At 48.0% G+C, this 27,669-nt stretch overlaps 6 protein-coding genes and 1 pseudogene across 7 annotated transcripts; 1 reads left to right on the top strand and 6 right to left on the bottom strand.

Moving 5' to 3' along the window:
* Positions 1-1,748: 1,748 nt before the first annotated feature.
* Positions 1,749-6,282, top strand: LOC125509869. 2 transcript variants are annotated; one of them, XM_048674896.1, is made up of 12 exons: positions 1,749-2,428; positions 2,542-2,681; positions 3,294-3,354; positions 3,499-3,618; positions 3,998-4,129; positions 4,227-4,331; positions 4,443-4,840; positions 4,948-5,047; positions 5,156-5,215; positions 5,290-5,376; positions 5,467-5,598; positions 5,688-6,282. In XM_048674896.1, the coding sequence occupies exons 2-12, from the start codon at positions 2,569-2,571 to the stop codon at positions 5,994-5,996; spliced, it is 1,617 nt and encodes a 538-aa protein (XP_048530853.1). In that variant the 5' UTR covers positions 1,749-2,428; positions 2,542-2,568; the 3' UTR covers positions 5,997-6,282. The 2 variants fall into 2 exon arrangements, with proteins under 2 accessions (XP_048530853.1, XP_048530852.1); XM_048674895.1 differs by having other exon boundaries at positions 4,224-4,331.
* Positions 6,283-6,476: 194 nt separating this feature from the next.
* On the bottom strand, positions 6,477-8,588 carry LOC125509871 (tetraketide alpha-pyrone reductase 1-like). The gene is made up of 6 exons (XM_048674897.1): positions 8,225-8,588; positions 7,955-8,127; positions 7,684-7,875; positions 7,440-7,602; positions 7,009-7,201; positions 6,477-6,870 (listed from the first exon to the last, which is right to left on the bottom strand). The coding sequence occupies exons 1-6, from the start codon at positions 8,397-8,399 to the stop codon at positions 6,720-6,722; spliced, it is 1,047 nt and encodes a 348-aa protein (XP_048530854.1). The 5' UTR covers positions 8,400-8,588; the 3' UTR covers positions 6,477-6,719.
* A 54-nt stretch (positions 8,589-8,642) lies between these two features.
* LOC125507149 lies at positions 8,643-9,995 on the bottom strand (annotated as a pseudogene).
* On the bottom strand, positions 9,832-12,767 carry LOC125509872 (protein Iojap, chloroplastic). Its single transcript, XM_048674898.1, has 5 exons — positions 12,450-12,767; positions 12,193-12,331; positions 11,925-12,063; positions 11,684-11,772; positions 9,832-10,201 (listed from the first exon to the last, which is right to left on the bottom strand). The coding sequence occupies exons 1-5, from the start codon at positions 12,651-12,653 to the stop codon at positions 10,089-10,091; spliced, it is 684 nt and encodes a 227-aa protein (XP_048530855.1). The 5' UTR covers positions 12,654-12,767; the 3' UTR covers positions 9,832-10,088.
* Positions 12,768-13,377: 610 nt separating this feature from the next.
* Positions 13,378-17,057, bottom strand: LOC125509873. The gene is made up of 4 exons (XM_048674899.1): positions 16,798-17,057; positions 15,600-16,720; positions 14,232-14,784; positions 13,378-14,115 (listed from the first exon to the last, which is right to left on the bottom strand). Exons 1-4 carry the CDS (start codon positions 16,964-16,966, stop codon positions 13,760-13,762), a joined length of 2,199 nt encoding a protein of 732 aa, XP_048530856.1. The 5' UTR covers positions 16,967-17,057; the 3' UTR covers positions 13,378-13,759.
* A 2,733-nt stretch (positions 17,058-19,790) lies between these two features.
* LOC125507148 (E3 ubiquitin-protein ligase ATL6-like) lies at positions 19,791-20,637 on the bottom strand (the record flags this gene model as incomplete). Its single annotated transcript, XM_048671826.1, has 1 exon — positions 19,791-20,637. A coding segment is annotated over one exon (708 nt), but the record flags the coding sequence as incomplete, so codon positions are not given.
* Positions 20,638-22,209: 1,572 nt separating this feature from the next.
* LOC125509868 (chaperone protein dnaJ 10-like) lies at positions 22,210-27,023 on the bottom strand. Its single transcript, XM_048674894.1, has 10 exons — positions 26,421-27,023; positions 26,273-26,332; positions 25,462-25,544; positions 25,087-25,246; positions 24,281-24,410; positions 23,916-24,074; positions 23,620-23,798; positions 23,452-23,532; positions 23,219-23,362; positions 22,210-22,666 (listed from the first exon to the last, which is right to left on the bottom strand). The coding sequence occupies exons 1-10, from the start codon at positions 26,505-26,507 to the stop codon at positions 22,565-22,567; spliced, it is 1,185 nt and encodes a 394-aa protein (XP_048530851.1). The 5' UTR covers positions 26,508-27,023; the 3' UTR covers positions 22,210-22,564.
* Between the last annotated feature and the right edge of the window lie 646 nt (positions 27,024-27,669).

Raw genomic sequence — 27,669 nt, 5'->3', positions numbered from 1 at the left:
CGTCACACGTCCAAGTCGTCCCAGCGTACCACACATCATTGAGCATGATCATAGTTCGCGGATATCAACTGATGAACTGTACACATCAACGAGCCATCATATGGGCTACTGTAGTATCGGTATCAGTAGGTGAGTGGCGGATGACTGACTGGCTGGCTGGCTGGTCCCACGCGCAGATCGACATGCGCGGCTGCCACGCGATCACGCACCGGCCGGCGTCTACGCAGTACGTGCATGCCCGCACTCGTAGCTACTAGGAGGGAGTAGCTCGCTGTAGGTGCATGCACGCACGCAAGCCAAGAGCAACGCCGACGCGCAGATTGCATGCAGCGGCGCGGCGGGGCCGGCCGCGCCGGTGGCTCGACCGATCGGCTCGTCTGATGATCCGCTTCGCGCCACGCTGTGCCGCATGCGTCGGCAGGCAGACAGAGAGAAATCCCGGGTGTCCGTGCGCGCGCGCGGCCGGCCCCGTTCCCGATTTCCCTAGCCTGGCTTCACCCACGCATGCACGAATTTGTTTATTCGCCACAGACACATTACGTAGATGCTCGCTTTGTTTGGTTTCTTTCGCCGTGGTTCGCTTGTTCTGAACGTATCACCCGATGCCGGCGGCATAAAATAAGCCAGTTCGCGGATCCGGTGCTTGGCCTCGACCACGACAGTTCCCGATCCCATCGGATCTTACCACCCCATCATCGCTGCCTCCTCTCTCGGGTTTCATCTCAAGAGCACCAGCGCGGACTCGCACGCCGTGCTTGTTCTTGTTGCCGTGCCCAGTAGTAGACACACGGGCGCGAACCGAGCACAATCGGGCAGGCAGGCAGGCAGCGGCTCCCGTCGTCGCCGTATCCGTGCCCGATCGGAATCGGAATTTGCACGGCCTGGCCCATGCGGGCAGGCAGGGCTGTGGTCACATCGGGATCTAGACAGTACAGTGACGCGTCGCCCGTCCCAGTTCGCCGCCGCTAAATGCCAGGAACGATCACGCCGCCTTTGGCATGCAGCACGAAGCGGGTACGGTGACAAGGACGGCGGAACCAAAGATCGCTGGGGTTCACGCCGGAGGTAGCGAGTCACGGGCGCGAGCGTATGTGTCAGCCCCCAGCGCGCCGCGCAATCTTGGTTGGATTGGCTGCATCTGGATCGGTACATTAGTAGTACAAAAACGCGCCGCCGGGCTGCACCGTTCTGATGACCAACGAGTGAAGGATCCATCATCAACTAGGCACTGGTCAGGGGAGAAACGCAGGCCTCACTCGACGCAACGCCAGCCAGCGTGTTTGCTTCCGTTCCACAGAAAGGTGCAAGCTAGCTTCCTTCCCTCCCCGACGTGGGCTGGCATCAAGGGAGGAATCTACGCCTCCTCCATCCAAAGGAAGAAAAGAAAGAAAATCCAAGCCAAGAGGAGAGAAGTATTCTTGAGAGCGGTGGATAGTGGATGGCCAAGAACCGGGGAAAGGGTGAAACGACCAATCCATATGCGGTGGGTGACGGCCGGACCCGGACGGTAGATGAAAAATATGAATGGCTATCCAATTCTGGGGTGGCGACGGAACGATACAAAAGGCGGTGTGCTAGGTTGGCTCCGGTCGGATCACGCTACGTTTCCACAAGAAAAACAAGGCCCATTCACCTCACTCACCTGCCCTCCCAACCTTTTTTTTTGCCTACCCAGCCCTCCCACCTCCATCGCTGGGCTGCCACCCCACCAGAAGAGGCAGATAATAACACTCCACTCATTCTCGTATCTTCTCCATCAAAGGGGAAATACCTTCTTTATTAGCCAGCGCAGTGAGCGATGGATTTCATTTGATGCTCCTCTCCTCCTCCTTCATCCCCTTCCTTGCTCTCTACTCACCGGACGAGCGAGCTGGCCATCACACGGCTACGGCTTAGCCTTTCCCTCCGGCTTTACCTAAAGAATTGGAGAGGTTGATGCCATTGTTCGATTCTCTCGCCTTCCTTTCTCCTTCTCCCACAGCCTTTTTCTGCCCGTCTTTTCCTTCCTTGCCCACATTCCTCGCCTCGCCTCGTGGCGGCGTGGCCTATCTCCTCTGCTCCGCTTATTACTAGTACTAGCCTGTACCGTCGGCGGCAAAGGATCACTTGGTTAGTTGCTCTTCTTCTCCGTGATTCGTAGCCCCCCTCTCTTCTCTCTCTCTCTCTCTCTCCTCTCTCTCTCTCTCTCTCTCTCTCTCTCTCTCTCTCTCTCTCTCTCTCTCTCTCTCTCTCTCTCTCTCCGTCCTCCATTGCTCTTGCCTGCCGGCTGCGTCCTCTTCCTGTCGCCGACATCCAAGAAAGCTTCCGCTCTTCTGCGAGTAAGCTTCTGCGGACAAGGCGGCCGCCGCCGGCCGGCCGGAGGAAGCGGGGCCATCATCGCTCCACTCATGGACGGCTGACCCCTGCAACGCCGTAACAGCAGCTCGAGGTGAGGGATCCCCTGCCCTGCTGCTGCTGCTAGATTCCTCCCTCCGCCTGGAGCGATTGCATTGAGAAGTGGGAATAATCACGTGGGGGTGACGCGGGGCATGTGCTTGGCAGGTTTCTCGCCGACGCGCGCGGCCGGCCATGGAGAGAGCCTGGAGATCAGGGGCGCTGTCGGAGACGGCGTCTTGCGCCGACACGCCAAGGTCGGGCTCCGGCCACTCCTCCTGCAATCGCCAGCATCGACACTCACAGAGGTCAGTACCTCCTTGTCAATTACAGACAGAGTTTCCTCCAATACTTCAATTGCTATTTTCATCATTCAGTAAAGGAACAAAATGAATATGGTTTGGTCATTTCCAGTAAGAATTATATACATGGACCCATATGGGAGCAGAGAAATTCTCCTGATTATCTGTGGAGAAAAAACATAATAAAATTGTGAAGAAACACTGCAAACTGGCACCCAACTTAAAATTCTAGGCTCCAATCCGTAACCAAGTACGGCGTCCAGTTCAGTTCATCATCCATATTTGCACACAGAACACTTAACAATTTTGCACTGCTTAGTTGAGCAACTTATTATTCTGTGTACTGTATACTGTACGCGCCAACCATCCTCGTCACATCTCATTCATCTCCTTTACGCCGCCCGTACGGCGCCCCTGTGCAAGGATGCTCAGCCTTCATTTTCTGCACAAAGCGGTTGACTCACACACTGTGCAACCAAATTAATGGGCAGACCCACCTTCACCTACACTAACAAATACTCCTACAGAGTTAATTTATCGTGCAATGTTTTTTAATTATTAGTGGATTTTGGCGTGGAATCTGATCAGATGGTAATCATTCCTCGTGTGCCGTTTTAGTATGCTGAGGACACGTGAGGCTGCAGTGGACATGTCGCCGCGGTTCTCCTACTGCAAGCCTGTGAGTAAACTGGATTTATCTTGCAAACTTTTTGACATTTTTACACTATGTTTCTTCCACCATTTGGCACAAAGGCCTAAGTTACTCTTCGGCGATTATACGCACAATGTAACCGGTGGGCTGTGGTTCTATCACATATTGCAGACCATCAATCGGGACAGCAAAATGCTCCACAGAAGGCACTCGCTGAACTTGCCAGAGCAGTCGTTGCCTGGCCGTCACTCCAGGAAAACAACGGAAAGGACTCAGAAGGCAACTTCAAAGGTTTGGTTTCCTGCAAATCCTGGCACATTGTTTCAAATACACCGAATCGCAAGTTTTTTGTATTTTGTTGAAGCTGAAAAAAATATGCAGACATGTGTGTCTTATATCTATGCTATGTTATTAGTATTTTTCTGGAGTAGTTTCTTTTCCATGAGTAGTCTAACTAAGGTAACACACGCGAGTTTAAAAAAGACGGTGGCACACCACTAATCCATGAAATGTAATAGTACAAACACAAACAATTTGATTGCACGCGCAACTGAAAAGTGAGGAATATATGCATGTTCATCCGTACCTTTCGGTTTCTTCTCTTTCTAGAACGCTCATCTGCGCCTTGAATTATGCCTGTGTTCTTAGCCGTGACCTTGCAGTTCTGCAGTCCATCGCAGATTTAGCTGGGGAGATTGCGGCCCTCGAGCAGGAAGTCATCCGCAAGGAGCTGCATCTTCTGACCCTCTACAGAAGGGCATTTGATCAGCATCTACCCGATTCCTGCAGTTTTTTTAGTGAGGTACATAACTCAGGGTGCTAGACAGATGACTAGTACTTTTCAGTCATGACAACAGGATGAAGTCCAATATGCTAAGATTAATGCCATGAAACAGCAGGTGGATCAAGAAGCAATTAAAAGTATTGATGAGGGTGCACTCCGTCTAAGAGATATCAAGCAATCTGCAGCCTTCAACTTGCCAACTGTCTCAGATTCTATGAGTGTATGAACTAGAGATCTCCCTTGATTGATTATTTTCAGCATTAATTACCCACCCAAGCAACATAATGTTCCTAACTGGAAATATGCCTGACTCAACTTTGGCATCTCACAGGAGGTATCGTCAAGACCGGCTTCGAAGCATTCCAGCCTAGTGAACTTCTTGAATGCTTCTATCTCAGACTACGTACCTAAGATCTCTTGCAAACTATCGGCAAGGATCATCCTCGGCTGCATTGCTTCGGTCTACTGCAAACTTGCAAGCACGCCATCTCAAGATGCCGAGTCCGTGACTTCACCAAGTCATTCTGTTTCATCTTCAAGTACCTTCTCGCCGAGGCGCCGTAATGATAGCTGGAGCCCTCGGTATACCTTCGATGCCACCACAAGCCCTCGCCAATATCCATCCAGAAAAGAGAATAGTGAGCAAAACATAGGCATGATCATTGTTCCAAGGATACATATAGACGCTGACAAGTTTGAATATGCGTCAAAAATGCTGGAGACTATCAGGTAAGCAACAGAAAAAACAAGAGGAACATTGATTGTTCTATACTGGAATTTAAGTTAAGATGCAAGGCTTCAGTCACTAACCTATAAAATATTTCTACTGCATCCAGGTCCCTGATACAGCGGCTCGAAAAAGTTGATCCAACAAAGATGACACATGAGGAGCAGCTCTGCTTTTGGATCAACATCCACAATGCTTTAGTCATGCATGTATTGCTCTACACTCAAAGGACATATTAGTTACCTTTTGTTGTGTGGATGGTTAACCTCAGAAATCAGATCTCATTTCTAACCTATATACTGCCTTGTGACATACAGGCTTTTCTGGCCTATGGGATACACGATAAACGCCTGAAGAGCACTGACATGATTCTGAAGGTACATTTTATAGCCTATCTTATTCTACTCATAATCTGAAAGTGCCTGAGCATCTGAACCAAATGAATTATCAGGCTGCGTACAATGTGGGTGGTGAATCAGTAAATGCGCAAACTATTCAGAACTCGATTCTCGGATGCCAATCCCATCGTCCATCATTGGTATGACACTATGACCTGCTTCTACGACACGCAAAACATGAAATGCCCTATTAACAAGAACAAACACACTAACCAGCATTACCTTCACAGTGGGTTCGCGCGCTGTTCACGCCAGCAAAAAGATCCCTGGCAGGGTCGACGGCGAGGCACCCCTACGCCCTTCATCATTCCGAGCCAATAGCGCATTTCGTGCTCTCCACAGGAACATTTTCAGACCCGCCCGTAAGCTCCTCAGCATCTCCAACCTTTATTGCCATTGCCCATGCCTTGTCCTCGTGTAAAATCTTACCATGAAATTCACCGTGTGGCAGGTGCGGCTGTACACTGCCAAGAAGATCCACCACCAGCTGGAGCGAGCCCGGACCGAGTTCATCCAGGCCAACATCACGGTGAAGAAGCAGGCCCTCCTGCTGCCCAAGGTGCTCCACTACTACGCCAAGGACGCGGCGCTCGAGCTGCGCCACCTCGTGGAGCTGGTGTGCGAGAGCACATCGGAGACCCAGCGGAAGGAGATGGCACAGCTCCAGCACCGGCTCAGGAAACGGATCGACAAGTGTGTGGAGTGGCTGCCTTACAAGTCCAACTTCAGATACGTTGTACATAGGGATCTGGCCGAGTAGGCAGGGCAGGCACCGGTTTTCGGTTTGGGTTTTTGGTGTTGTTCTTATGGTGTAAGTAGTTACCGGGTTTTAGATGAACCTAACCCATGGTGTGGTGTGTAAGTGTGTAAATACAGCTGAAGTGTGAATTGTGTTGGTTTTGGTTATAGGGGCTGGGTGTACTGGTGATCTGAATTGTGAAACCTTCTCATTTTGCCACTGTGGTGTATACTGCTCAACAGTCAACTGTGCATCCAGAATTGACATGATGGCATTAGAGAAAATTGTCGGTCTTATCTTATCTGCACATCGAAATTCAGGTGAAAATTCATATTCAGCCCTGGATTTGTCTAGTAATTTAGCTTTCCATTGTGGTGGCGATCTCATGATGGTGAAGCAAGTGGTACAAATGCAAAGTCGATAAAATAAGCAACAACATAAATGCTCAACCCAGGGAGGAAACTGGTAAAACACTAGGCAGTGAGGCGCCAGCAGAATGCATGATAAAAGTAACTGATCTCTATTCAACGTTTCAAATGTTTCATTGCTGATTGAATCAATTGCAAAGCATATGGAAACATTGCGCGTAGTCGCATAATCTGCGAGTGACAGTCGATGTTCGGTAATAGTAACGAGACGACATAGGAATTATTTTAAGAGAAGAAAAAAAAAGACTCGAGAACTGACATGATCTAGACATAGTTGCCGACATGCTGCTATGGCTTGTTCGTGTTGTCTCTATTTTCACAACGGGCACTCCAGCAAATGGCCCTGGGCTTTCAGCGACTCGACGCAGTCGTTGAACATCTCTTGCACTCCTTTGAACTTGAGACCCAGCCCCTGGAGCTTGGATGTGTTGAGCTGATACGCCTGCTTTCCATAGGGGTTACTGAGCCTGCAGAGCGATTTCAAGGTACACATTTCAGTCAAAATTCGGCAAAGAGATGAACCGAAGAAAAATATGTATATTTGCAGCAAGAGCAGATATTAAGACTGCTCGTGAGAATGAGTTGTATGCATTGCATCGACTTACCTCCTAGGAATTGGGAATACCGGAAACTGCTTCGTGAGTAAGCCAACCAATTCATTGTTATCCAGAACCACTGAACTGCACAGATATCTGCCACTTGCCTCGGGTGTTTCGTACACTAGAATGTGGCTCCGTGCAACGTCGTCGATGTGAACATATCCCATCCTCCCATACGAAGTGAACCTGTCTGTGTCACCTGCAAGAGCATATATGAACAGCAGTTAGCGACTAACTACAAAGGGTACATCATTTGAAAAACAGAACAAGCAACGATCCAAATGCTGCCAAAAATGCTTTTAGATCTGAAGCCAGGGACTTGCATTCAGGAGAAAACTTGGAAAAGGTTGAGTTAAATTACTGAAGCCAACGATCCAACAACTAAAAATGCTTTTAGCACCCTATTGGAGATAAATGACTAGAAAAATCTCACATACCTTGAAGTAAGCCAAGGATATCAGAAGCAGTTGTACACAGTTCATGGGACAAACTGGGCCCAATCACGAATGACGGAAGAACGGTGACAAGGTCAATGTTATTCTCCTTGGCAAAGTCCAATGCTGCTTTCTCTGCAAATACCTTTGCCAGGGCATACCATAGCTTTTTGGGCGCATGGAAGAGGAACAATTTCAGATCAAAGTGTTATGCAGAAATGTAATCTGGAGTACAGTTCTGTATTACCTGTAGCTTTTCGCAGAGTGGCACAGAGCTCCACGTTGTTTCATCCCACAACAGTTCTGGCTGCTGGGTTTCGTCCCTAATCCTCACCGCGGACGATGAAGATGTGAGAACAACCCGTTTTAGAAACGGACTCTTCTTGCACGACCTTAGCACATTTAGGGTACCATTAATTGCAGGACCAAGTGTTGCTTCCTGTAACATAAATAGCATATTCAAGTACATGGCATGGTAATAATAATAGAATTGAGGGTTTGAAGCAAATGCAGCATGCCTTGCAATTGGAATCAGATTTTCCAAGGACAGGTGATGCAATGTGGAAGACACCCTCACAAGCCATCACAGCATCATCAAAGCTCCCTTCCTCCAATAAATCAGCTCTCACAAGTTGGAGCCTCTCATTTGCACCAGGTAATTTCCAAAGGTGTCCAACTTTTTTCCGATTCCCTGCCAAATTCCAAATACACAGTTCAAACCATAGTTCATTTGCTTGCAGATATGTACGATAAATAATGTCATCAAGAGGGATGCTAGAAAGGAATACCTGGATCTCTGACTGTCCCTATCACATGATATCCACACTCAAGAAGTCTCTTGATGAGCCAAGAGGCGAGAAAGCCTGAGGCCCCAGTTACACACACTTTGCCCTTGGCTGAGCTCACCATTGTCTCGAACTGGAAGTGGTGAAGCTGAGATTTGTTGCAAATCCAGCTTCTCATATAAGCACGTCAAGGAACGTTCTAGAGGAGGAAGATCAAGAATGGTTCACCACCCCATTTCTGTGATCGCAGTTATTAACAGGTACAAAGCTTGGTTGGTAGAATGCAGATTTACAGTACATTCTGAAGATATCTAGGTGACAGGTTGGTGTGGAATAGCAATGAGTTTGCTGACTGAATATTTTTGTTCATTCCATCAGGCTGACAATTTGTGACTCGAAGAAAGAAATTTTACATCAAAAAATTCGCCTATCATATCAATGTGAACCAGCACTAAACCTGGAGCTAATTTTAAATTGTTGAGAGCAAAATGTTGCAGCGAGAGCATCAAGAACCCCATGGAAGCTGCTAAACCTCGAGCTCACGACGTCGACCTCAATGCCGAGCCTCCTGACGCCCTCGGCGGTGACCGGCCCATGCGCGGCCACGACCATGTCCGGCCAGCGCGCCCTGAGCCGCGGCCAGCTCCACCCGGCAGCGTCCAACCCCTTGAGCAGCCCCTCCACCTCGGCCGAGCTGGTGAACACGATGGCGTCGGGCGCGGCGGCGTCCGGGGCCACCAGCCGCTCGCGCAGCCCGGGCCGGCCCAGCACGTGGTGTACGCCGGCGCGCGCACGGCCGTCCACCCGGCCGCGTCGAGCCGGGCGAGGAAGTCGGGCACGACGGGCGGCTCGCGGAGCCGTCGACGTCGGGGACAGGGCAGAGCACGCGGCGGCCGGACCCGCGCCCCAGCGCCTCCACGAGGCCGGCGGGGGTGGGGACGTCCGGGACGAGGACGGCCACCCTCCCGGCGTCGCGGCAGAGCCTGGCAAGGAAGGCGCCGTCCAGGAGGTCGGCGTCGCTGCCGAGTGCCGCCACGGTGAAGGGGAGCGCGGAGGCGGCGTCGGAGAGGGGAAGCTGGGCGGAGGAGGAGGAGGAGGGGAGGGCGCGGGAGAAGGCGCGATGCCGGAGCGGGATGTGAAGGCGAGCGCCGCGAAGGGGTCGAGAGCGCCGGGCAGGAGGTAGGGGCGGAGGCGGTCGGGCTCGTGGGCGCGGATGCGATGTAGGCACGGGGAGCGGGTGCGCGCCGCGCTGCCGCAGCAGCGCGCCAAGCCGGCCGCCGTATCCTTCCCCGCCGCCCCCGCCGGTGGTCTGAGGCGTCGTGAACGCCACCCGCCGCCCGCGAGCGAGAGGGCCTCCGGCTGCGCCATCACCGCTCCTCCGGCGACGCCAATCTATCTGAATCTGAAGGATATCTCTCCGGTGACTCTTCTTACGTGCACTTCGAACTGTCTTTTGCTAGTAGTACAGTTCAGAGTTCAGAATTGCAGTGAACACTGCTGACCGTCAGAATAATTCAGGCAACGTCGAAGAAAATACAGTAGGCTGGTAAGTGGATGTCAGCAGACAAGATCAAAACTGGAAATTTTCCAGCACTGTGAATTCAACAATCTACCGCCAATCTTTCTGAACTCTATTCCTCTTGCTGTTAAACATTGTTCAATAGTGCGTACTGCGTAGTTGCTACAATGATACACATGGTATAACAACAGATTACAAGAATGTTCGCATGATGGCGCCAATTTCACATACTTCAGGAGAGTAATCACTCGGCATCACTGTCCAGCTGTGCGACCAAGCTATCTATCTATCTGCAGGTCTTTGAGTGAACGTCCTCGTTTGGCTCCAATGCCAAGATTCGAGCGGCGATTACTGCAGCTGGGTCTCGAAAGGGAGTTCGATGGGGGTGGCGTTGCCGTAGAACTCCTCCAGGTTGTAGAATTCCCGCTGCGGGGGAAGGAATATATGCACGACGACATCGCCTGCAATAAGAGTGCAGAGGACGGTCAAGTAGGTCTATGCCAAATTTGTGCATCATCATCAGTTCATCACAGTATTCGACACTGAGACATTGATCGACATGCGAGTTTCCTTTTGCAACAAAACCTCGTCGACCCGGTAGTGTTTAAAAGTCCATGAGCAGTTTCGAAGGATGTTTACATGGAACAAGGAAGGTGGCGACAACAGTGGCTGCCAGTTTTCAGCATATTCAAAAGGCTGAAAGTTCTTATTCAATTTTATTATTTAACTCCTGTAAGCTACTAGAAAAGAGAAACAGAACAAAACCAATTCTGCCTGGCTACTTGCATTGCTAACATGCTGTATTAAACTGAGAGCAGGCAGAAATATGCACAATACAATCGTAACAAAAATTGAGTCTTAAAATTTCAGGCTAAGTTCACAACTGGACAAGGACACGGTTGTTATCCAACGGTTCAAGTTTACTTACACAATTCAAAATCATGAGTTTTGGACGAAAAGCATTACATGTTCTCGTAGATTGAATTTGTGTCCAGATGCTAAGAAAATCTGTGTCTTCAATTTATAAGGAAAAAAATAGCACCTGGTTGTTTCACCATTCCATCAAGTCAGAAAGCTAATTTGTGCTTTAAGTCAAAGATCAGCTCATAAGCAAAGAAATAGCACTAGTTGTTTTACTTTCCATCAAGTCAGAAACCTAATTTGTGCTTGAAGTCAAAGATCAACTCATAAGCCAAAAAAATAGTACTGGTTGTTTTACTTTCCATCAAGTCAGAAACCTAATTTGTGCATGAAGTCAAAGATCAATTCATAAGCCAAAAAAATAGTACTGGTTGTTTTACTTTCCATCAAGTCAGAAAGCTAATTTGTGCTTGAAGCCAAAGATCAACCCATAAGCCAAAAAAATAGTACTGGTTGTTTTACTTTCCATCAAGTCAGAGAGCTAATTTGTGCTCGAAGTCAAAGCTCAGCTCATAAGCAAGAAATAGCAGTAGTTGTTTAACTTTCCATCAAGTCAGAAAACTAATTTGTGCTTGAAGTTAAAGCTCAGCTCAAAACCCAAAAATAATAGTACTGGTTGTTTTACTTTCCATCAAGTCAGAAAGTTAATTTGTGCTTGAAGTCAAAGATCAACTCATAAGCCAAAAAAATAGTACTGGTTGTTTTACTTTCCAACAAGTCAGAAAGCTTATTTGTGTTTGAAGTCAGAGATCAAGACCTTTCTCTACCCCTATACATAACAATCAAGATGCTTCAGTAGAAGCTGTCCAAATGAAACTGTCATAAATTTGTGTCTGGAAACTACGTGTCTTCTACTTATAAGAGAAAAAAAAACACTAGTTGTTTTACTATTCCATAAAGTCAGAAAGCTAATTTGTGCTTGACTTCAAAAGATAAATGCTGCAGAAGAAGTTGTCCATATGAAACTGAAGTATTAGAACCAATTATAATGAACGCGTGACAGAAAAGTACAGAACACTGACCAAAGTCCAGCAAGGTCCATGAATTGGGTTTTGTATCACCAGACGCAACTCTGCTGAACTGCTGCTCACCTATGTCTCTCATTTTGGAACTGCAAGGCAAGAATACAGTCACACATATCCTAAGTCAAGCAAGAAGAATAATTAAACTCATCTGAAAAACCGAATGGTAGCAGGTGCATATTACTGTTTCACTTCGGTTGAAATCATGTGGGCAAGAAACTGAATGTGAAGTGTGGAGCACCTGATGGCCTCAATCTGCGCATTCGAGAAGGCGGTGAGGATGATGAAGAACTCGGTCCAGTAGACAATCGGCTTCACGAACAGCACACGGATGTCGGCGGCCTTGACCTCGCTTGCAACTTTAGCCAGAGAAACGGCCACTGAATTTACAAGGCAAAACAAGGATCAGACTTAGCAAGCATGCAGAATTGCGCTTCTGGTTCTGCTTGGCCTGTATATGGTTAGTATTTTCTGAACATTTCTCGACTGGAGAGGCGTATGCAACATACGTGACAGGCACTCGGCGTCCTCGTCGGCCTCGCTGGCCAGGGCCGCGCTGCTGGCCCCGCCGGAGCTGTACACGACCTCGCCGTGCTTCTGGAGCAATTCCTCGAGCAGCTCGTCCGCGCCCTCCCCTGTCCCGGGGTTCTACGTACGCACGCGAGCAAGAAATGAAAACCGGAGTCAGAACAACTGTACCAGAGCAACTTCACACGAATGTGAAAATGGCGCGAGGGCCGGAGCTCTGCCGGAACTATGTACCCACCACATTAGAGGAAGAAGAAGAGGGCGGGGAGCGAGCCCGGAAGGGCGCGGCGGTGGGCAGCAGCAGCGGCAGGAAGTCGCTCCTCAGGCGGTGGCGGGGGACCGCTCCGACGGCGCGCCGCGGCCGCGGGTGCAGCAGCGGGACGGCGGCCGGCGGCGCGCGGGCGAGGCCGTGGCCTGGTCCCTGGATCGCGGCGCCTCTCATGGTAAGCCCGAGAATTTTCCACGGGAGGGGGGAGGGAGGTTGCAGTGGGCGAAACGGCAAGCAACGAGGAGCGAAGCGTGGAGGAGATAAGCAGGACGAACACTGACTGACTGAGTGAAAGGGGATAGGCCAGCAGATTTATTTTTTCTTCAGAGATTTTTCCTCAGCTCGCCATTTTGTTTCTTCCTTTCAGCGGTCCAAACCCCGCCTGGAGATGCGTGCAGGGAACATACTCTGTGGAGTGCGCCTTCTCTCTGTAGAATGTGCCTTCTTGACCAGCCGAGCGCTCTCTCTCTCTCTCTTCGCAATTCTGTATCCATAATCCAACATTTGGGTGCAATTCCAATGGGTAACGTAGGAGACATCCTTATTTTCCCGCGGGGATCTTAATTACCACTGCTTAGCTTAAATTTCTCTATGTAACTCTACATTTTGTGGCTGCTAATCTGTTTATCTGTTCAGTTTTCGGTGTCATCCTTCATCCTTCAGGCTTCAGCTACATTTTCATAGCACAAGTTGCAGTCTTTGATTTTCACAATAATGGTACGTGTAGAAGAATGGGTATGGGTCCTCATAATCAAGCATCGTGGTTGCATGTCTAATTTCAATGAAATATGGCTCAACAATGAATTTCAGGTCTAACTATAAAAATTTACGGTGGCAAAATGAGATATATGCATCGAGGGCACATCCTTCTCATCAAACAAGGGGGCAAAAGAGAGGCAAGCACTAACCAGGCACACATTATCATGAATTTTGAGCAAAATCATAATAATTCTATAATATTAATACTATGCACATAAGTCGCATCCCTCTTCGTGGTTTAATTACATCCGGCATACGATGTCTCACACCCACACGAGGGCAATATCTAAGTGGTAGTAGTTATATATATTACCATCAGTTATTTTTTTTCTTTTTTTTCGGTTTTCCGAGTCTCCTGCATGACCTGATAACTAACACCTCAAAGCACACTTCTTTGGAAATGTTTCTACCTCTTCGCCTTTCTCCAATGGGAATGATAGCAAAACAATAACTAACAGCTGAAGGGTAATGATGAGGATCAGCCGCTAGGGTAAGTCTAGCAAACTTTGTGCATCATCTTGTCATGTAGAGGAGGACTTCCATAACCCCTTGCAGAACTTGATTGCGTACCCGGTGCCAGCAGCAAAGGTCCACAGGATGGCGGCAAGCAAAACCAGTAGCGAGACCGAGATCAGCCCTGCGCCCCTTCTTCTGACCTGGATAACTGGGGCGCTTGCTTCTTCCTTTGGAGCTTGTTCTGACCTAAAGCTAGAAATGCGTTGGAGTGTTCTGTTGAGAACATTGTTTTCAGCCGCCAGAGCTGGATTGGCAGGTACAGCATCCAGCAGGGCTGATACAGCTGAATTGAACCATGACTGTGAATCCGCTGGACTCAGGTTATGTGGTTGCTCATTCACTGTGTGGAAATTCGCAGTGCCTGAAATGTTCAGAAGCAGCAACTTCAGACATTTGACTTAAGCTATAATATCTGAGGGAATTTATAGGTGATCATTCAATAAAAAGCTTGCAAAACAAAATGAAGTCATTAATCACCTGATGCATGTGAGAAGACAACATGATTATGATTCATGTGGTTCCGCACATTCAGAGCAACCTGGTTGTGCGTCCACGATTCAGATGTATACTGCAATCCCTGGTTCTGGGATCCACTATCACCAAGATAACCAAACTGATTTTCAGTCGCCACTCCAGCTGTGTCAAATGAGCCAGGTAGAAACATGGAAGCGTCGGCAAACTCCAAACTGTCAAACATCCCATTGGATGAAGAAATCAAGTGCTCGGTTGCAGTACAATTCATACTCTGTTGTCCTACATCTTCTGGATCCAAGAAATCGTTGATTTCAAGGAACTCCTCATCAGCATCCTGGCCGTCATAACTGGCCAACCCAGACACAGATCGCATCGCACTTGTTTCTTCAGTGCAATCTGTTTCCCAATTCAATGGCATGTTGGTGAGAGCAGACTGTGTAATTTGATTACTGGGATCTGATCGTGGATCAAGATCTCTGTTTTCTTGCACTGCAGAAGAAGGATCTACAGAGCTGAATGTAGCACCGTGACATCCATGGAAATCTCCAGAGCCAACCTATGTAAGCCAATGTAACTTAAGATTCATAAACTGGACAACAGATATATAATACAATGTTCAAAAAAGCGGAAAGCATAAGCGGAACGGAAGGCCACAGCTTAGAGCAATGGGCGCGTGGGCGTTTTTTTTAATAGGTAAGAATTTGACTGCTTTTGAATAATATGCAAAGGAAAATAGGAAACATAGCACATAGCTAATTGAATTAGCATAAAAAATGCAGTTCACAGCATAGCAAACACATATCAGGTTCACACAGCAAGCAAAATAATAACTAAAATGCAGTTCAGTTCAAATAGACATAGCCTAATAGAGATCATGTGGCCAGAATCTGTAGTTCCCGAACAGATCCCAATAATAAGATAAATGGCATATTGCCATTATTGCGGAAGCAGAAGTAGTTCAAAAACAGCCAAATATTAAAAAAAACACTTAATCTACAGCTTAGGGCCAAAGCAAATCGTTTTGCTCAGTGCTTAAGCGTCGCTTAAAAACGCTTTCTTGAACACTGATATAACAGTTTATGCATGTTACTAGAAATTTAATAGTGTTATATGATCATTCAAATTCTGCCTCTGATGTCTTCTAGGGATATAGCATATTCTCAAATACTAATCAGACCCAAAAAATCATTTTTTGTGTCTTCCAAGTTTTGTAAATGTGTGAGGATGAAGGCAGAAGTAATTAGCAATTATGGCAAATGCAGAAGAATTACTAGCAGTTACACAAGTACACAAGATGCCGAGCATTCCAGATTTTCCAATCATTTAAAGGATGAGTAGTATAGAATATAGACTATAGAGAACAAAACACACCTGATGGAACTCATGACGAGGAACTGGTGTGGAGAAATCTGCCAGCGGTTGGACATTTCCCTGGTCATTCTCTAATTGCAACAGAAGCCCTTCAATATCCTCATAGGGAAGCTCGGTGACAGTACATCCTGAAGCGTCCACAACGCCATTACTAGTGGTATAATCTGCAACACTAATCTCCTCCATGTTGGCATTGGGCCAAGCCTCATGCTCATGATCATCATGCTGAAGCTGCAGTTGGGGAACGAATTCTGAGAATTCTTGGAACGATTCAGTGGCCCGTTGATCATCCGATATTTCCATCAGTAGCCCCTCAAGATCCCCAAAAGGGAGTTCAGTGCACGTATTCTCTGCCATTACCATACCACGGCTGCTGGTTGTAGCATCTGCAACCTCAGATGTGTTACCGTCATCACTGGGCCGACCTTGAGGGTGGCCATGCTGAAGTGGAGCCTGTGAAGAAACCGGTGTCGAGAAATCCGACTGTGGTTCACTGTTTCCCTGATCATCTCCATTTTGCAACAGGAACACCTCAAGATCCCCAATCTGGTCGTCCACTGTCATAACCCCAATCTGCTTGTCCACTGCCACACCCCCAATCTGGTCGACAACTGTCAAAACATCCCCAATCTGGTCGTCCACTGTCAAGACATCCCCAATCTGCTCGACCACTGTCACAGTTCTAGTAGGTAGACTGACGGCGATAGGGATGGGATCAGCGGGGAGCTCACAGTCGTCGTCGTCGTCCAGCCAGTCCTCCTCCCGGAAGGGCGCGCCGTACTGCTCGCCGTTCTTGGGGCCGACCCCGCTCTTCTCGAAGAGCTTGTAGAGGGCGTAGGACTCGCGGCCCCGCGCGGGCGGCGGGAGCGCGTCGGCGAGGATGGTGTACTCGTGCATGACCCAGTCGGTGCGCTCCCCGCGGGGGGCGCGGCCGTGGTGGTAGACGAGGGTCTTCTTGTTCCCGACGGCGCGGCCGGCGTTGCAGATGGAACGGTCCTTGCCCGTGGCCTTCCAGTAGCCGTCGGCGGTGGTGCGGCTGGCGCGCGAGCCGTTGGGGTACTTGCGGTCCAGTCGGCTGCAGAAGAACCACTGCTTGTCCCCCGTCCGCAGCGCCGACCGCTCTGCTCCACCATCAGCGAATCGAGGTCAGGAGGGGCGGGTGGAGGGAGATGGATCGGCGGGAGAGTGGCGAAGGGGCGGGGGACGTACCGGGGTGGGGGGGACTTGTAGACGTCGACGTCGGCGATGTAGGGGGAGGGGCGGCCGGCGGCGACCCGGCGCTTGAGGAAGAAGAGGACGAGCTCCTCGTCGGTGGGGCTGAAGCGGAAGCCCGGCGGCCAGCGCGGCGGCGGCGGCGGGGTCTCCATCTCGGCGGCCGGCGCGGAGGCGGTCGAGGGGGGAGGGGTTGGTGGTGGACTTCGGCGAGCCCTGGGGGGAGAGAGTTTGCCGGGTCAACCTGGCGCCCCGGCTCGGGTTAATATGGGTGCGCGGGCCCTCCTGCGGAACACTCGCGGCGACACGCGCGCCAGGCCCGAAGTTTCGGCCCCACCGGTGATGAACACTCGCGGCGACACGCGCGCCAGGCCCGAAGTTTCGGCCCCACCGGCCAGTGGCACATCACGCACGGATGAGGCGATTTCACCGAAAATTACATGTGAATGTGGCATTCTATGGCCCGAAATAACGGCCCCACCGGCCAGTGACGCGGCACGCACGGATGAGGCAATTTCGCTGGAGAAAACATGCGTACAATATACTGCTTACCAACTAAGCGACCCAACAATCCAGCCCTAAACATGTCAACATTTGACTAATTGCATTTCTCTTTTAGCAACGTAACTATATTTGACCGTGTTGCATATAAATGGGTGACCAAATCAAGTTAGTGAAGCAAGCCGATAGGAATACCCATCATTTTAGGAATAAAGTGTTTGGAATGTGAAGCTGCCTTTTGAGGATCAAAGTGCTTGTTTGGCCGGTCCTAGGAAAGAGCATTTTGACAAGTGATGTTCTTTTACATTAAGGAGGCAAGTGTGAAGAGGAATGCCCTTTTTGTGGGTGTCATGAATCGATCGACCGGTCACCTTTTTTTTCACGTCCCGGAATGGTAGGTATGCTTTTGGAGGCTGTTTGGTTTGGAGCCTTGAGCTGCCCAGCCAAAACATTGGTCGTTGACCAGGCTTCGGCTGGCCGCTTGGATCGCCTCCAAAATTTTGGTGCGCCGGCCCACCTCAGCTCCCTCCCGTTGCTCTTGCGCCAAATCGTTGGCAGAAACGCGGGCGGCTGAATCCCTCGCCAATATTTTGGCGTGCCAACAGCGCCTAGGATTTGGCAGGGCGGACATGGAAACTAACCAAACAGCCCCTTGGTAACATCGTGAGTTGCACTCTCGATATCCCGGGTAGATTCATAAAAATGGAAGGGTGTTTCAATGCATGCCCAACACAATTTTGGGGTGTGAAGAAGAAATTGGTGACCGATTGGCCGCGGGGATGATTTGTTGATGTAGACGATTGAGAGAGCAAGTGTTCGTGTGTTGGCGACACCAACTTTGTAATTTTGTTTCCTTTTTTTTAAATAGAGGCATAACATTTGCCTCATTTATTAAATAAGAAGAGAATAGAGTTTTACAAGAGCCAACAACACGGCATGGCGATTACTCACGCGATACGATGTTCTTTCATGAATTGTTCAAATGACCGATGATGTGTTTGTTAACTTTCAATACATTTTACCACTAATACTTCTTATATGTGAAGTCATTACTCCCCTTTGGGACAAGCATACGAAGCATATATAATTTCAAATTTATGATATTCAATTCATTCAACAATTTACTAGGTGAAGCGCAAAAGTGAATGACAAAGTACTCCAAGAGATATAAGTGAAGATCAATGAGTACTCAAACGATTAAGTAGATATATGAGGACTCTCTCCAAATCAAAAGATCTAAGTATTCTATTTAAACAGCCAACAGGAATAAAAAAAGGGCAGTCCAAGAATAGCACACATCATGTGAACAGACAAAAAGTTAGACTCAACCAAGACTAACCGATAGTTGTTCATGAAGAAAGGTGGGATGCCTACCGAGGCATCCCCAAGCTTAGACGCTTGAGTCTTTCTTGAATATTACCTTGAGGTGCCTTGTAGGGTTAAACAACTCTCATAGCTTATTATTTGTTAGAAAGAAATATTTATTCTATGTTTTTTTGTTTGTTTATCTCTTCTAAATTCTTCATTGGTTATATTTTTCTGTTTTCTTATTTCTTCTTTGAGGAAACACCACTTCTAGATTCCCTTTATTTCATAAATTGGATTTTATTACTATTTTTTTTATTTTTTGTAAATTCTTCTTTGATAACATCACTCCCACAATTCTTTCCTTCTTCGAAAAGAACTTGATATGTGTTGTTTCTGATTTTCTTCATTTTTTCTTTGACCTAACACCACTTTTGGAATTATTATTTTTCTTATTTTGAAGTGTGTTCATCTTCCTAAGCACTTGCACATTTTACCATCCCAATTTAATCAGCATTTCGTATTTGTACTCGGATGCATAGGGGTGGAGCTATGTGTATAGCTGAGGGGGCTATCCCCCCCCCCCCACCACCAAGGCAATTGGTGCTACCGGTACACCGATCGTCCGTTGCACATTAAAAAAATGTTCGAAAAATTCCGGAAAAAAATTAGTGCATTGACACGATATGAATGTATGTTGTCATAAAATTTAGATCAATATTCAAAACATTGCTCAAGATACAAAAATAACAAATTTGACACTGAATAGTACATAACACAAGTTAGACTTCAGTTTTGGCCCATTAGTACATGGACGTCAAATTTGTCATTTTTGTATCTTGACCATTGTTTTGATTTTTGATTTGAATTTTTGTGAGAAGATACATTGATGTTGTATCGATGCACTAAATTTTTTCTGGATTTGTTTGAATTTTTTTAATGTGCAACGGGGTCCGGTGCATTGGTAGCATCAATTGCCTTGGTGCACCAGATACGTTCCATCCCACCCCCACCCTCCACCCCCCCAGCCTAGCACAAATCTCTAAAGGATTTTTTTTAGAGGGACATAATTAGAAGAAAATATTATGTAGTGTTGAAAATATTTTTTAGAGAACTATTCCTACATCGTATTGTCAATTAACAAGATCTGTTTAATTTCTGTAGTGTCAAGTCTTAGCATGTATATACAGGCGGAATACAGAGGAATGCACAAGATTTACAACACGAAAGAGCGACGATCCTACTGTGTGTATGGGTGACGTGCATAAAAAAAAGTCATTTTCTAGCCTAAAAAAATTCTTAAACAGAGGATCTACACCGTCGGCAAAGCACCAGCAGGTGGTTTCGTCTCTGTTGTCACCACCGGCGGCGAAGCATCATGATCATCAGCCGGCGGCTCCGTCTCTGCTACCGTCGCCGCGACCACCGCAGGCAAAGCGTCATCAGCAGGCGTTCCACTCTCCACCGCCGGCGCTTTGGTAACAACCTTCCGCGGCGGCGAGAGGTCGCACCGGCAGAGAGGGCAGCTACGGCGCGAGTGCAGCCACATGTCGATGCACTCCACGTGGAACACGTGCCTGCACGCCGGGAGCCGCCGCACCGTCTCGCCGGCCCGCAGGTCCTCCAGGCACACCGAGCACGCGGTGTCGCCCCCCGACTCAAGGTCCACGTCGACGTCGCCACCGTCGGCGCCGTACGCGAACGTGGGCAGGGCGTCGATCGCGGCACGCCCAAGCCCGAACCGTCGAGCCGAAGCCGGCGCCGTGGACTGGTCTCGCTCCGGCGCGCCTTCGCCGTCGCCTGGCGCACCGGCGCACCAGATGTCGGGCGCGAAGTGGTCGACGGCGCCGAAGGCCGCCAGCGCGAGGCTGGCGAACGCGAAGGCCTTCCAGACGCTGCGGAGGGCGACGGCGAGCACGCAGAAGAAGCAGCCACGCGCATGTCGCCGCGATGCCGTAGCAGGCGCGGCGCCCGCCGTGCTCGCCGCCGCGGAGCCGCGCCATGAGCCTCGCCAACATGGTCAGCCTGCTCTTATCGCCTGAGCTGTGACGGTCAACTGCGGCCGGGCGAGGTTGCTCGTGGTGTGGAGCTTGGTGGTGGTCCGTGCGGGAAGAAGTAGAAATAGGCAGCGGTTGCGCGCGGTGGTGGGGTGGTGTTCGCTTCCGGGGAGCGCGGCGGCGGCGGCGGAAGATTAAGTGGTGTATTACAAGCGCCTGTGCTGTGCTGGTCAAGCTTTAGCTTGACGCGCCGGCGGCCATTAGGTTATTGCCTGACTGTTTGACGAGGAGGGCACGTTTAAGGTTAGTAAAATGGCCCGTTGACGGCACGGCCGAGCTGACAGAGACTGTGTTACGCAGCGCAGGCGATACGTTTCTTTGCTTGCCGCCGCGGATAGGGTAGCAGGAGGGAGTAGCGCACATCGTTGTGCGCTGCTGCTACCACCCAGACCTAGCTGATGAGGTCAACAACGGCCGACGTCGCCGACGAAAAGGAAAAGGAAAAAAGGCCAGTCACGTCAGTGTGATCAACTTGAAGATGCATGCTGTTGTTTTTCTAGATGGAATGACAGGATTCGTTAAGACAAAATCCACTTTACACGCTTGAATTTGTCTCGCCAAAATTACAAAAACTTGTCTGTAACTGTTGAAATATATTGCCGGTCCGCTCTCCTTTATCAGTTTGTTTGGACTTTCGGATGAATTTTCCCAAACATGACTTCAAATATGAACACCCGTTGCTTCCCAGTTGACCCTTTCTACATGTTTGACTCGTGCTTCGTGTTTGTCAACGGTGCCACACCATCTGCTTTCCGTCTTGTGCGTACTGGTACCAACTGGACAGGTGCTTGCACAGCTGGCACTGCACATGGCACAGCGATGTCGTTGGCCACCACATGAATCACAGAGCCGGTGGGCGAGTCGTGCGTTACCGTACTTGACTTTGTAGTATAATAATAATCCGTGAAACTAAACGATGAGTACTTCAGAAGCTAAACTGAGTAGCTGGAGCGCCTCCACACGCGCCCCCGCTTCAGCCTGACGCCGCAGACTTCGCCGTTGCTGTCCCCGGCGCAAAACCCCCACCGCACCCTCCCGCTCACCGGAGGCGTAGAAAAAGAAGCCCGTCCACATTGATCTTCAGTGACCCCGCCGGCGGTTTGCACCGTCGGACAGCACGGGCAGAAAAGCGATGGCGCCGGCTTGCCAGGGCGCTGACAGAACTCCATGTACGGGCATCTGGAGACGACCGCATCAGCTCAGCTGGTGTGATCTGCTCTCCAGCACCGACACCATTGCGGTTTGCGGACGAACCGACAACTTCACAGAAGGGCGGCGATGAACAGCAGTCGCGTCTCCTTGTGCCAAGCAGAGTGCTGGCTCCACCACAACCATCTAGCACCCATGCCCGGGTAGAAAATTGTACAGACCACCACAACCAAGCAGAGTGCAGACCACACAAGTTCGTAGTAGAAAATTGTACAATGCAGTCAGTGCTTATACTGTACTTTACACACACACACAGACAATTCGGATACATAATATGGACTCGTGAGAGCGAACACTTTCAGATAACAGGAGATGATCCACAACAGTTTTGCACAAATGGGCCATATATTAAAACAATTATGCACCCATACACACAAGGGAAAAATACATGTGATGTGATATAGTTTATGTATACAACAATGCCGACCGGTCGCTGCCTCGACAACCCGTCAGAAGCAGCGCGACACGCCTGTACACAACACGGGGATCCCGTCGACGTATGGATCATTTTAATCGATCGATTATACATCCGAAGAAAGCAAATTGATAATACCCAGCTGCTTCTTCGCTCTACTATACTAGTGGCACAAATGAACGCCATGTGATCATCTACTAACACAAGCAATAATATTGTACAAAAAAGATGACCCACGGAAAAAAAAGTTGGTGGCCCTGGATGGGTCATGGGACAGGATTCCTCTGCGCACCAGGCGGAGCGGTGGGCATCGGGAAGTTGAACGGACTATGTGTGCCGCCGAACTGAGGGGCCTCCACATATGGGCTCTGGACAAAAAGAAGAATAACATTTCTGAGCCTTCTGTTTTATGGAAGCATATATAAGCATTTCTACTGTGAGTTGATAAAGAGAGCTGTGTGTGTCAGTGTGGGGGTACAACCAATGGAACAAGCAGTGATAGTGAGTTTGCTGATATGTGAATTAACATCAATTTTTTTTTAATTTCTTTTGGCGTCTGTCAAAAGTTTTGTCGGTTAGGTAATGGATAAAAGATAAATCTTATTTGGCAGTTAAGTGTTGGCCTGTTGGTGATGGGTCTAGAGCAGATAGCTAAGATCATTTGGAAAGCTCACCGTACCTGTCAATCTGTCATCTGATCTAGTGTGATGGTAGTAATAAATCGTGTTTGCATGTAACAAAAAATTGGGTTAACTAAAGCTCGATACAGCTTGAACTCAATAAATCATGACAAAGTCCATTTTTGGAATCTAATTTTGATTTTTGTATCTAATGATAATTCAGAAATCAGCCATGTATATAAACTTGCATTTTAATATGCTACACATGTCACAACAATGATCTCAGAAGATGGTAGGCACCTGAGAATATGGTGGGTTTGCATCGAACGGCTGCACCCTTGGAGATTTTGGTGATGAATCCGGAGAGGTGCCAACATTATCATCCAAATTATTTATCGTATGCTTCATTGTTGCTGCTTCTCCTTCACTATTGAGCTTAACACGCTATGTCGAAATAACCAAACTTAGTTCACACCAAACAACTTACATATCAGAGCACACAAGTGAATGACTGGATATACAAAGAATGATACCTGGAATATTTTGCCTAAAGTTTTCAATCCTTTAGCTCGAGCTCTTAGTTCCTCTCTCTTGACATTGCTCTCTTGAAGAACCTGGTATTGGTAGAATGTTACAACTTATGATAATGAGTAAGATTACAAAAACAGAGCAGCAAGGATAGTGCCAACATGAAGACGAACCATTTGACAGACACGTGACAGAGTTGCCTCTATATCAGCAACGTTAAGCTTCCATAAGGAATCCACCATAACCTTTTTATGACTTTGCATGTAAGCTTCAAGTTGCTCATCAGTGTAATTACATTCCGAACTGAGATGTTTTTTTAAATCTTCCTGCAACTGCATAAGAGCTATTGCACCTACAGAAACAAAACAAATTTCAAGCCAAAATATAAATATATATTGCTAGCACCAACATTGCAAATATCGAAATCAAAACTGCTATTCAAGAAACTAAATAATAAAGTAAGTTTTACCTGTTGCAGCTGTCACTTGGGATTTAATAAAATGACCTTTGTTCCTAAACCATTCAGCTATAAAAGGAACCCCCAAAAGGATAGCTTTCTTTCCAAGCTCCTTGGCAGCTTGTCTTGAATACATGTAACCGATAGTACTCAGCATATCAATCCCATATGCTGCAGGACATGCAAAATCAGAAAATAACATTGAAAAGTGAAGTCTCAAAGTTTGATTTATGTTGAGGAATACACAAGGAAAAAGTGGCCATACATTTCCAGAGCTACTGGGAAGGAATAAAAGCAGAAAAGGCAGCAAGAGGCAATTACAAAGTTTAAAGGAAAAATAGACAGAGTAGTTAGCAAGTGAGGAAAAAGTTTGTCACCTGCATCAGAAAGTCTAGCCACCTCAGCCTCAGCAACCTGGATAAATTCCTTTTTGTTTCCTTGAACATAAATGTGCAATCTATTCTTCAGTTTCTCTGCAAGTTTCTCCTCCCTTTCCTTTTGTACAGCCTGCAGTAGTTGTTAAGAGCCTTAAATATACGACAATATGAAGAGTATGGTACCGCTTAGTACTTTACACAATTACAGCACTGAAAAAAAAGACACATGTTAGCTAACATCTCTTTTTTTATTCAATACAATATAACGTCACAAAGCATGCTTTTGCAATCTAACAATTAAGCCATCAGCCCCTAATTTCATCTAATTGCTACAGCAAAGACTAAACAGACCTATGCAGAGACTGAAAAGCGTAAAGACTGATCTTCTGCATGAGGAATGTCATACTGAAAGAAAAGTGTATCATGCAATGTTTGAGTTTCACTAGTTTACCTTACATATATAGAGATGGGCCAGGGGTTGAAGTACAAAAATGTGTATAACATTGAAAATGACACGGCTGTACTAAAATGAGAAGCGTAACGAACGGGCAAACAGGAACACCAAGAGGTGACATAATATACATCCTAACATTCAACTTTCATTATGTTCTTGGGTTTGAAGGCTTTCCCAGAGGCATTGTGGCCTTTAGTGTAGCAGAGGAATTGTGCTAGAATTTTAGCATGTACTATGGCTTGTTTGTACAATATACAGTTGGAAGCTACAAAAAGATCCTAATCTTCGAAGGAATATTTCTGAATCTCAAAATCAAGAAAGCACATAAACTATTCTGTTAACAAGGACATACTCGCATTTTCTCTTGTAACTTCCTTGCACCAATCTGTGGATCTTCACCAAAAATATCAAGCGAAGCCATGGATGCCATCGCCAGTTGACCAATGTAATCCTCAAAAATCTCACTACCGAATAACATTGCAAAAATTGCTGCTGGATCAATCATTGCTTCCCTGTATAATGATGGCAGGAAACTAGTAAGAAGGAAATCATCTCACCAGTTTCTGCAGCATATGAGACGAAACCACCAATTACATTGTTAAACCTATATCTAGGAAACAACGGAACAATTTGGTAGTCAACTAAGCTAATACATCTCCCAAGAACACCCTAATTCTTCGAAATTATTCCAACAAGTTCACAGTAAGTATTTGTGGGTCACACTTACGTTGAAATACCAGATTTCCCATCTGAGTCATATGCTTTACGCTGTGCAGGGTCACTAAGTACTTGGTATGCCTCCCCCAGTTCCTGCAATTACGGTAGCTTTGGTAAACACACTAAATAAAAGGATAACTCTGCAAATCACATCTTCCTGTCTTACAAAGCCAGATAGTGTTTTGAAGTGACAAGATGCACTGCAAAGTAGCACTACTGCAGCAAAAAAAAAACTACTCGTCGTTAGACATGGAAATACAAATGTTCTTGGTAATTCACGAGTTTGTAGTTGAGTTCCATGGACTGTAAGATGACTTTCAACATCAGGGCAAAAAAAAAAAAAACAGTTGCAGCATCAGTTTGTTATTCCAGCAATCAACATCGATGCCCGTTATCACCTGATGCAATAGCTGCTTTGGTATGCCCCTTCCTGTCCCTGAGCTAGTAACAGGGGCAGCAACTATGGTGACCGAAGGACTTTTCCAAGTGAAGCACTGTAATACAATTATGATTCCTACCAGCAAGGCAGGAGGAAAGAACTATCGATGTCGCTACCACCATTAGCATTCATCATCCATGTAAAAGCTGACTAAATCCCTGAAAGGCTTGCAGGGCGCCTAATGAAGACGCATGATCCCCCTTTTATCTACCACTAATTTACATCAGTTCTGACACTTGAATAGCTAACTGCCTGATCAGTCGCTGGCAGCACTGTTGGCGATAGTTACAGCAGAATTTAGATGATGCTGATGTCTCACGGTCACAAGAGAAGTTATTGGCAGTGGGGAAGCAAACAGCGGCATGGGAGAGGGAGCACTTGCCTGGAACTTCTCGGCCGCGAGGGGGTCATTGCGGTTCTTGTCGGGGTGGACCTGCCTCGCCTGCAACAACAACAACGACACCAGCAAACCGGAATGAGACGGAGCGGGACAGGAAAGCGCGCGCGGCAGGGCGTGGCAGTGGCACGACCTTGACGTAGTAGGCCTTCTTGATGTCGGCCTCGGTGGCCGCCGGGCTGACCCCGAGCACGTCGTAGTACCCGGTCTCCCGCACCATCGTCGAGCCAACCAATCGACCGATCACTCAATCAATCAGACAGACAGCCGCCGCTCCGGCGCCGGATCTCGCGCGCCGCCTCCTCCCGAGATCTCCTCCTGCTGCTGCTGCTCCGCGTCGCGGCGTGGTGGGCGGGGCGGATGAATGGGAGGCCGGCGCGGGTGTGGCGGCTGAGGGGGGTGGGATCCCCGGCCGACCATAAAGGGCGTGGAATGGAAAGGGGCGAATAATTTCGTTTTGCTGCTTTCTTTTTCGCCGGCTCCGCGTGGAATAGTGGGGGGATGAGTCACGTTGACATGGCGGAGAAGCCCGCCCGATTTGGAACGCCTCCAGTTCCAATGGGGATTGATTCCCTCCCTCTCGTTAATCGCTGCGGGTTGGATTTGCGGCGATGCAGTAGAGGTGGTGGACAACGTGGCCCACCGGCGACCGGAGACCGGAGCCGAGCCACCAGAGTAGACTGGTGGGTGACCGGAGCCGGTGGAGGAGACGCCCGGCTTGGGTTGGGTTTGGACATGGAGGCGGTACTGTAGAACCTTTAGACCAAAAGAAAGAAAAAACAGTTTGTCTCTCTCAAAACCGCTTTATAGATAAAGCAGCTATCAAATTCATACTGTAATAAAATAAATAAAAGAGACAAAAACACCAAGTGGCCGATAGATTGGCCTAGAGTCGACAGTGCAAGGCGGCGAGCTGCTACAGTCACCGGGTCCATCATGTTGCCAAGCCGGTCCCAATCTGAGGCCTCCTTAGGAATTTCATAGAAATTCTAGAGGATAGGATTTTTTCCTTTAGAGTCCTTTGGTTCATAGGAATGGATTCCTATTCCTATATAGGATTGGTTCCTATCCTCCACATTTCATAGGAAAATAAAAATGAGCCTAGACTCAATGGAAAAATTCCTTTGGTGTCAATCAAATGACATCTTGTTTCCTATTCCTACTCATAGGATTTGAAATACATGTCATCTCATTTCCTACAAGATTCCTATTCCTATGATAATCCTATTCTATGAACCAAAAGAGGCCTCGATTGTCTAGATTCAAGATGTAAGTGGACATGTTATTGTGCATTGTGGGATTTGCCCGCACTAACCATCATTCCTTACGCGGGATTATGTCAAAGTCCATTTAATATTTATGTGGTTACCGTGGCGTCCACA

Source organism: Triticum urartu, chromosome 5 (genome assembly GCF_003073215.2).
Source record: "Triticum urartu cultivar G1812 chromosome 5, Tu2.1, whole genome shotgun sequence".
NCBI classification, from domain to species: domain Eukaryota; kingdom Viridiplantae; phylum Streptophyta; class Magnoliopsida; order Poales; family Poaceae; genus Triticum; species Triticum urartu.
Note: the sequence above shows the minus strand (reverse complement) of the source record. Positions and strands in the feature narration are given on the sequence as shown.

What these genes read in the sequence shown, in the direction of transcription:
- LOC125509869 (XM_048674895.1), top strand. Translation starts at nt 2,569, where the DNA reads ATGGAGAGAGCCTGGAGATCAGGGGCGCTGTCGGAGACGGCGTCTTGC. An exon ending in CAGCATCGACACTCACAGAG is followed by an intron (nt 2,682 to 3,293) that starts GTCAGTACCTCC and finishes GTGCCGTTTTAG; the next exon opens with TATGCTGAGGACACGTGAGG. An exon ending in GAACATTTTCAGACCCGCCC is followed by an intron (nt 5,599 to 5,687) that starts GTAAGCTCCTCA and finishes ACCGTGTGGCAG; the next exon opens with GTGCGGCTGTACACTGCCAA.
- LOC125509871 (XM_048674897.1), bottom strand. Translation starts at nt 8,399, where the DNA reads ATGAGAAGCTGGATTTGCAACAAATCTCAGCTTCACCACTTCCAGTTC. An exon ending in AGGGACAGTCAGAGATCCAG is followed by an intron (nt 8,128 to 8,224) that starts GTATTCCTTTCT and finishes GGAATTTGGCAG; the next exon opens with GGAATCGGAAAAAAGTTGGA. An exon ending in GTATTCCCAATTCCTAGGAG is followed by an intron (nt 6,871 to 7,008) that starts GTAAGTCGATGC and finishes ATCGCTCTGCAG; the next exon opens with GCTCAGTAACCCCTATGGAA.
- LOC125509872 (XM_048674898.1), bottom strand. Translation starts at nt 12,653, where the DNA reads ATGAGAGGCGCCGCGATCCAGGGACCAGGCCACGGCCTCGCCCGCGCG. An exon ending in CTTCTTCTTCCTCTAATGTG is followed by an intron (nt 12,332 to 12,449) that starts GTGGGTACATAG and finishes GTGCGTACGTAG; the next exon opens with AACCCCGGGACAGGGGAGGG. An exon ending in GCGCAGATTGAGGCCATCAG is followed by an intron (nt 11,773 to 11,924) that starts GTGCTCCACACT and finishes CTTGCCTTGCAG; the next exon opens with TTCCAAAATGAGAGACATAG.
- LOC125509873 (XM_048674899.1), bottom strand. Translation starts at nt 16,966, where the DNA reads ATGGAGACCCCGCCGCCGCCGCCGCGCTGGCCGCCGGGCTTCCGCTTC. An exon ending in CCCACCCCGGTACGTCCCCC is followed by an intron (nt 16,721 to 16,797) that starts GCCCCTTCGCCA and finishes ATGGTGGAGCAG; the next exon opens with AGCGGTCGGCGCTGCGGACG. An exon ending in TGTCTTCTCACATGCATCAG is followed by an intron (nt 14,116 to 14,231) that starts GTGATTAATGAC and finishes TGAACATTTCAG; the next exon opens with GCACTGCGAATTTCCACACA.
- LOC125509868 (XM_048674894.1), bottom strand. Translation starts at nt 26,507, where the DNA reads ATGGTGCGGGAGACCGGGTACTACGACGTGCTCGGGGTCAGCCCGGCG. An exon ending in AGAAGGCCTACTACGTCAAG is followed by an intron (nt 26,333 to 26,420) that starts GTCGTGCCACTG and finishes TTGTTGTTGCAG; the next exon opens with GCGAGGCAGGTCCACCCCGA. An exon ending in CTTTAGGCAAAATATTCCAG is followed by an intron (nt 23,363 to 23,451) that starts GTATCATTCTTT and finishes ATTTCGACATAG; the next exon opens with CGTGTTAAGCTCAATAGTGA.